A 7,616-nucleotide genomic window follows, 5' to 3' on the forward strand; every position below is an offset into this window, starting at 1 on the left:
CATTGCTGTTTATGCCTCTCCAGACCAGGGAGGGACGTTGGCTGGCACGATCCTATCAGTAGATTACATTTTTTGAATATTTGCTGTGTCCCGGGTCAGGGTCATACTTTACAGAGGAGAAAAGGCTGCGGGCTCAGATAAGGTAAGTCACTCGCCCAGGGTCACACAGCGAGGAAGTGTGTCTGTCCACCAGAACCAGAGAGCTGTTCCCGTCCCCCAAGTGGCCACTGGACCCTAGAGGGCCCTGACCCTCTCCTCCTACCCAGTGAGGCGGAGCTGTGGCCTCCTGCTTATCTCTCCCCAGGCGGCCTGCAGGCCCTGCCCGCCCCCAAGGGGGTGGGGTGGGAAGCTGCCACTTGGAGGCACTGAGCCGGGAAGGGGCTGGTCAGCTGTGTCCGGCGGAGGCAGCTGCTGACCCAGCTGTGGACTGCGGTGGAGACGGGGTGGAGGGGCTGGAGCCCTGGACCCCCATCGTGGGGTCTGCTCCATGGACCCTCTTTGGGCACCCCGAGTTGGCTCTCTCTGTCTCCTGCTTGCTGGAACCACCTGGGCCCCCTTACCCAATCCAGACCCCAAGTTTGAACGCAAAGGTAAGGATAGCGCTGGGTGTGAATCTCCACACTGGGTCTTGGGGGTCACGGTTGGCTTCTGCCGTAGCGTGCTGGAATTTAAAGGTCCTGCAGGGGCATCTAAAACTCCCAGGTTGGGTCCAGAGGAACGGTCAAAGGGGGCATACAAGTCCCTACTTTTAACTTTTCCAGGAGCCTTGGATATGGGAAATCCTACCGGGGGACAGGGAGGGGTGATGTGGGATCCGACCCAACCCCGGCCCCCCTGCTGACTGAGCCCCGGAGGCTCAGAGGACCCAGTCCCGGTCCGAGTGGACTTTATGAAGCGCAGGAGGACCCAGCAGGGTCCGAGTCCCCGGGCCTCGGCCGGCAGGCGACTGTAAACACTGTTGCGTCTGGCGCCAGATCCCTGATGCCCGCAGGCCCGAGGAAGGGGGCGGGGGCCACGGTTGGCGCTATCGGGCGGCCGGGAGCCTGCCAGCGCAGATAGGGGGCCCCGCCTCCACCGCACCCACCCACCCTCGCGCGCGTGCTGGGTGGGGCGGGGTTGGCAGCGGGAGGGGGAGGCCTTGAGCGCAGCAGTGCCCGGCGCCCGCCGCCGGAGGGCGGTTGCGTGTATATGGAGAGCGCAAGGCCGGCAGCGGGGTGCCTGGGAATTGGGGGGTACCCCTCACCAAAGCCGGCCGAGGGGCCTCAGCTGTGGGCGGGGCTTATTCTTATCGGACAGGACAGGCGGCCAGAGGGGAGGGGGCCCGTGGCCGGGGAGCATGGAACGAGGCTTCCCAGACCCCCTCCCCTTATCAACCTCCCCCACCCACCCACAGTGGCCCTGCTGGGGGCCCGGGGGCCCGAGGAGGAGCTGCTGTGCTTTACGGAGCGGCTGGAGGATTTGGTGTGTTTCTGGGAGGAAGCAGCCAGCGTCGGGGTGGGCCCTCACAACTACAGCTTCACCTATCAGCTCGAGTGAGTGAGTCCCACGTGGGCAGGTAGAGGCCCCCATGGGTGGAGGGGGCAGGCAGACGGGACAGCACTCCCTGGGGGTCGCAGTTGAGGACTGCACAGCCCCCCTTCCGCTGTGGGTGTGAAGTCCATGGGGTCAGGGAGGGGACATTCCCACTGGAACCCCCAGACATCCCAGCTGGGACGAGCTCCCTCCAAATCCCAAACTAAACCAAACTCATTGACCCTGCGTTGATGGCGACTCCAGGCGACCCTCCAGGACAGGGTCTAACTGCCCCCGTAGCTTTCCAGGACTGCGAGTCTTTATGGACCTTGAAAGCCCCCTTTTTCTCCTGCGGAGCAGCAGGTGGTTTTGAACTGCTGATCTTGTAGTTAGTGTAAGTAACCAAAAAACAAACTCACTGCCATCAAGTCAATGCTGACTCCTGGCAACCCTGTGGGCAGCATAGAACTGCTCCTGTGCGTTTCCAAGGCTGTTTCCCAGGGGAGGTGCTGCTGGTTTTAAACTGCCAACCTCATGGTTAGCAGCCCGACGTGTAACCATTGCACCACTAGGGCTCCGAAGTCAAGACACTCCCACCTCCACAGTATGGAGAAGGGTACCCTAGGGGCAGCTGGGATGTAGCATTCCTCCGCGAACTGGAGACCTGTGTCAAGGAGTCAAGGTTCCAGAGCTGCAGGAGTGACCTTCACCCTCCACAGGGCGGACACATCCCTCACGCCTAAGGCGTCCCTCGCTGTAGTGCCCGCAATGCCCCAAGGAGCTGGCAATACTGATCCCCCCCAAACTGCTCCCTTCCCTCCCTCGTCCCTTGGTGCACAGGGGCGAGCCATGGAAGCTATGTCAACTGCGCCAGGCGCTCACGGCCAGCGGCGCGGTGCGCTTCTGGTGCTCGCTGCCCACGGCCGACACGTCGAGCTTCGTGCCCCTAGAGCTGCGCGTCACGTTGGCCGGCGCCCCCCGCTACCACCGCATCATCCACGTCAATGAAGTGGGTAGGTGCCCTGAGACACGGAGGCGGTCCCGGGAGAGGGTCTCGGTCCTCGCCCCCTTGACCCTCCCCTCCCGCAGTGTTTCTGGACCCTCCCACAGGGCTGGTGGTGCGACAGGCGGACGAGGGCAGCCACGTGGTGCTGCGCTGGCTCCCCCCGCCTGGCGCGCCCATGACCAGCCACATCCGCTACGAAGTGGACGTCTCTGCGGGCGGCGGCGCCGGGGGCGCGCAGAGGGTGAGGCCCGCCCCCATGCTCCACCCCATCTTTAGACCCCAGTGCGGCTGGGCACAGACAGGCCGCCTCAGCCATAGCACCCCTGCTCGCCCTCCGACTCCCCTCCCCTCCAGGTCCCATCCCTGACACCCCACCACCCCATTGCCCTGATGTCCAAGAGGGCTCCACGCCCCACTGCTGTGCCCCCTTCCTCAGTGTCTCCTCGGCCTTCCAGAATCCTCCATGTCCTCAACCCCACTTCTTGCCTAGTTCGGGCGACAAGGTTCGAATTCCACCCCTCCTCGCCCAGATTAGCAAGGTCCTCCAGGCCCCGCCCCAAGCGCCCCTTTCCATTCGCCCCGCCCCCAGGCCGAGATCCTGCCGGGCCGCACCGAGTGTGTGCTGAGCAATCTGCGGGCCAGGACGCGTTACACCTTCGCGGTCCGCGCGCGGATGGCCGAGCCGAGCTTTGGTGGCTTCTGGAGCGCCTGGTCGGAGACGGTGTCACTGCGGACGGCTAGCGGTGAGGCCTAGGTCCGCGGGGGATGGGGGGTGGGTGGAGGGAGGGCTGGGGCGGAGCCGGGGGCAAGCCCACCCCCTGACCTGCTCTCCGCCCGCCTGCCTGCCAGACCTGGATCCCCTCATCCTGACGCTCTCCTTCATCCTGGTACTCACCCTGCTGCTGCTGGTCGTGCTCGCCCTGCTCTCCCACCGCCGGTGAGCCCCCTTGAGGGTCCTGAGCACGCCGGTCCGCAGTGCAGCCTGATGGAGCTAGAACACCTTGCACCGATGAGATCCAGGCTGAGAGAGGGGCAGACATTTGGCCAAGATGACTCAGTCATGTGTGATGGCAGGGACCCCCCCACCCCCACTAGCCCGACCCAAACGTGGTTAAAATTCTCTGCTCCTGGGGACATTCTTTGACTGTCCCTTCCACCTCAGTTGCTACCCCTTCCCCAACTCTGTATTTGGTCCCTCGCCCCAATGCCATTAGCGTTTATAAACGCAACCAGATGGATTTCATGGCAAGACTTCAGCTCTGGGGTTCTCCATCAGGCCTTTGAGATGCGGTGTGATCTGAACAGCCGCCCGGAGGCATATGTACATCAGTGTCCAGACCAGATGGTTTCACGCCCTTAAACTGTCAGCGCCACGCTTCTGACTCACAGCGACCCTATAGCGCAGGGTAGACCTGCCCCTGTGGGTTCTGCTGACACTGGAAACCTGAGGCCAGGAACCTATGGCCCTCGAAGGGATACTGGTATCTGGTGACACATACCCACTCCTCCATTTCCCTTGGCGTCCCCAGGGCTCTGAAGCAGAAGATCTGGCCAGGTATCCCGAGCCCCGAGAGCGAGTTTGAGGGCCTCTTCACCACACACAAGGGGAACTTCCAGGTAGGTGGCCTGCTGGTCCCCTCGGGGCCAAGGGCTTTGGGCAAAACCCCCAGGCCTCTGAGCTGGCCGCTACTGTTCCCACAGCTGTGGTTGTACCAGAATGAAGACTGTTTATGGTGGAGCCCCTGCACCCCCTTCGTGGAAGACCCCCCTGCTCCCCTAGAAGTTCTGTCTGAGCGCTGCTGGGGGGCCACCCCGGCAGTGGAGCCAGGGGCAGCAGATGAAGGGCCCCTGCTGGAGCCAGTGGGCAGTGAGCAGGCCCGGGACACCTATCTGGTGCTAGACAAGTGGCTGCTGCCCCAGAGCCCACCCAGTGAGGGCCTGCTGGGGCCTGGTGGCAGCGTGGGCACGGCAGCCACGGACTCGGACTTGGACACTTCCTCCTGCTCATCCACCTTGGTCAGAAAGCCCGGGCCAGAGGGGGCTTCAGCTGCCAGCTTCGAGTATACCATCCTGGACCCCAGCTCCCAGCTCCTGTGTCCACGGACACTGTCCCTTGCACTGCCCCCCACCCCGCCCCACCTTAAGTACCTCTACCTCGTGGTCTCTGACTCCGGTATCTCCACTGACTACAGCTCTGGAGGCTCCCAGGGGAGCCCAGGGGATGCCTCTGACGCCCCTTACCCCAACCCCTATGAGAATAGCCTTGTCCCCACACCCGAACCCTCACCCCCCAGCTACGTAGCCTGCACCTAGGAGCCCAGTCCAGAGGTGCCTGGGGATCCAGCACAGCTCAGCACTCGAGTTACGATCCAGAGCTAAGACTCACCGGGCAGGGTTGTCTAAGCCTTCCTCAGGGCTGGGGGCATGGCTGGCATCGGTATACGGCCTAGTCCACCCAGCTCAGGCCAGCAGAGCGTCCCAGAAGTCTTCAAACCGCATCTATAAAGGGACAGCTCAAGCTCCTCTCGTGTCTTTTCCAAACACTCACCCTTCCCTGGGTCGAGGCCCGAATAAAGATCCTTGAGCTCTCTGTATTTGTGGACCTGGTGCCTGAACAACCAGCATTAAGTAAATGGATTTGTCACTGTAAATGACACTAGTTGTTTTAATGAATGACATTAAGTCTTGGTAACTTAGCACACTAGTGTTTCTCTTATCCCTCGACTCAAAACAGGTGGGCTGCCATCCTGGAGAAGAAGGCAGAGCCCCAGGCGTTTCTAAAGCAGCGATTTCAACCTGTGGGTCTTAACCCCTTTGGGGGTCAAATGATCCTTTCACAGGGGTCACCCAATTCATTAACAGTAGCAAAAAGAGTTATAAAGTAACAACGAAAATAATGTTATGGTTGGGGGGGTCACCACAACATGAGGAACTGTATGAAAGGGTTTCAGCATTAGGAAGGTTGAGAACCACTGGTCTAAGGCGTCATCATCCTTTAGGGCCATCTTGGCTCTTTAGTTGGCATCTCACGAGGCAAGCCTTCAGAAGATTCTAGGCACCATTTAAAGGACCTGGCCCAGAACGGTCTGTCTTCTCATGTTCGAGTAGAGCAAAAGTCATGTGATGCCAGCTACACCCGTGGAAGGCTGGGATATGTAGTTTAGCTGTGTGCCCAGAAAGCGAGGGGAAAGTTGTTGAGTGAGCCTCTCGCTAGTCTTTAAGGAACCCTGGTGGTGCAGTTTGGGAGAAAGACAGGGCTTTTCTTTCCATTCCTACATAGACTACCGTCTTAGGAATGCACAGGGGCAGTTCTACCCTGTCCTACAGGCTCGCTGAGTCTGCATCCACTCCATAGCAGTGAATTTTTGGCTCAGTGGTGCTGTGCGTGGGCATTTCAGACCCACCAGCAGGTTCTCCCTGAGAGAAAGATGAAGCTCTTTGTTCCCGGAAAGACCGATAGTCTCAGGAACCCTATACGGGGTCACTGTGAGTCAGAATTGACTCAAGAGGGTCGGGGGAAACTGGTCTTTGCCATAGAAAACAATAATAATTCCCTGGGCCTTCCTTGGAGAAAGCATTTAGATGCAACTAAGTGGTGGTGAGGGTGTGGCTCGGGGCAGTCCAGTTTAAGCACGCTGAAGACAGTTTGGTACAACCCAGGAAAGCCGAATAGGCGCCCCGGCGGCAGTGTAGTGATTACGAGCTGGGCTGCTAGACACAAGGTCAGCAGTTCCAAACCACCAGGTGCTCCTCAGGGGAAAGAGGAGGCTTTCTACTCCGGGAAAGAGTCACAAACTGGGAAACCCTCAGGGCCAGTTCTACCCTGTCCTACAGGGTCGCTCTGAGTCCGAATGCGGTAAAGTGGGGAAGCTCATCATACATACGCCTTTGGTTCCAGCAATTCCACTTCTGGGTAAATACTCTCAAACTCACAAACAGCCCCCGGGACACAGGACATGTGTAAGAAAGCTCATCTCAGTGAATGAAAAAAAAAAACAAAAAACAAACACGTGGCTGAATCTTACAACTGTTTATGGGAAAAGAAGTTTCCGGTGACATTTAGTATAAAACTCATTTTATAAAGGTCAAAGCAACACGAAGCAGTATGTGGTTTGGGCAGAAGATGTGTGCGACAGCTCTTTGAAACGAGGCCAAGGCACTGGACATTCTTTTGGGTTTGGAATTTGCACACTGTGTCCCTGAGGTTAAGCATTCCAACCCTCGGCTTAGAAATGGGGAACAAACAGAGAGAGGCAGTTGCACTCCAAAGCTCAGGGCTGGCCTCTAGAGTAGGGGCCCTGGTCTGAGCTGGGGTCACCCATCTCAGCAGACAATGGGGTGATGGCCATCTCTCCATCTGGCTGGAAAGCCACCAACCATTCTGTCCTGGGGCCCGGCCTGCCCGGCTCCAGACAGGCTCGGAGGCAGCGCTGCGAGGGGCCTGGTGCATCTGGCTGCAGCCAACAGCAGGCAGAGAGATACCGCCGGAGCAGTGCCAACTGCAGCATGTCCCCACTGTCTGCTTCCTCCTGGGTCTGGAGGGCTACCATGAGCCCACAGCCCCCACTGGGCCCAGCCCGGTGGCTGAAGTGGGCAGCAGTGTCCAGAAGCAAGGCAGCTAGGCGGGCAGCTTCGTGGGGCGCGTGGTGCTCTGACAGGTACTCCTCAAGGCCATCCAGCAGCAGGAGGGCGGGGGCTGGCCCCTGGGCCTCGTGGGCAGAGCACAGGAGCCGGAAAAGCTCCCGCATGGAGGGTGGGTACTGGAAGCGGATCTTCTAGACGGAAAAGACAAGGCAATTTCAGCACCAGAAGCACAGCTTTGACTGCCCTGCTTGCTTTCATACTTCCCTGGACAGGGTTCTCACTCCCTACTCTGTTGGAGGAGGATGCAGCTCTGACCTGCCAAATGATCTCCTATTTGACCCTATTCCCAACTCACCGCTGATTTGTGAGTGACAGTGTCTTTCCTCAAATGTCTAAGTAGTGCTTCCCCTAGGGACGTGAGAACTATGGGGGGTGGGGGAGGCTGCAGAAGCAGACACCCACGTTTTATCCTATCCTAGAGCCCTGCTGGCAATTGAGGGTTACGCTTTGCGCT

The 7,616-nt window shown here is 59.5% G+C and overlaps 2 protein-coding genes across 2 annotated transcripts in view; one reads left to right on the forward strand and one right to left on the reverse strand.

The window, feature by feature from the left end:
• The first annotated feature begins 212 nt into the window (after positions 1-212).
• EPOR (erythropoietin receptor) lies at positions 213-5,112 on the forward strand. Its single transcript, XM_004716789.2, has 8 exons — positions 213-590; positions 1,394-1,532; positions 2,353-2,525; positions 2,602-2,759; positions 3,108-3,261; positions 3,368-3,455; positions 4,048-4,135; positions 4,220-5,112. The coding sequence occupies exons 1-8, from the start codon at positions 488-490 to the stop codon at positions 4,829-4,831; spliced, it is 1,515 nt and encodes a 504-aa protein (XP_004716846.1). The 5' UTR covers positions 213-487; the 3' UTR covers positions 4,832-5,112.
• A 1,421-nt stretch (positions 5,113-6,533) lies between these two features.
• SWSAP1 (SWIM-type zinc finger 7 associated protein 1) overlaps positions 6,534-7,616 on the reverse strand; it is a 2,011-nt gene continuing 928 nt past the window's right edge. The window contains exon 2 of the mRNA XM_004716823.2: positions 6,534-7,293. Within this exon, the coding sequence (XP_004716880.1) occupies positions 6,790-7,293 (504 nt within the window). The 3' untranslated portion in view covers positions 6,534-6,789. The remainder of the gene's footprint in view (positions 7,294-7,616) is intronic.

Source organism: Echinops telfairi, unplaced genomic scaffold (genome assembly GCF_000313985.2).
Source record: "Echinops telfairi isolate 266 unplaced genomic scaffold, ASM31398v2 ScPeMD7_36;HRSCAF=134, whole genome shotgun sequence".
Taxonomy (NCBI): Eukaryota; Metazoa; Chordata; class Mammalia; order Afrosoricida; family Tenrecidae; genus Echinops; species Echinops telfairi.

Coding starts and splice junctions, on each gene's coding strand:
- EPOR (XM_004716789.2), top strand. CDS start 488: ATGGACCCTCTTTGGGCACCCCGAGTTGGCTCTCTCTGTCTCCTGCTT. Junction 3,456..4,047: donor GCCCTGCTCTCCCACCGCCG/GTGAGCCCCCTT, acceptor TGGCGTCCCCAG/GGCTCTGAAGCAGAAGATCT. Junction 4,136..4,219: donor CACACAAGGGGAACTTCCAG/GTAGGTGGCCTG, acceptor CTGTTCCCACAG/CTGTGGTTGTACCAGAATGA.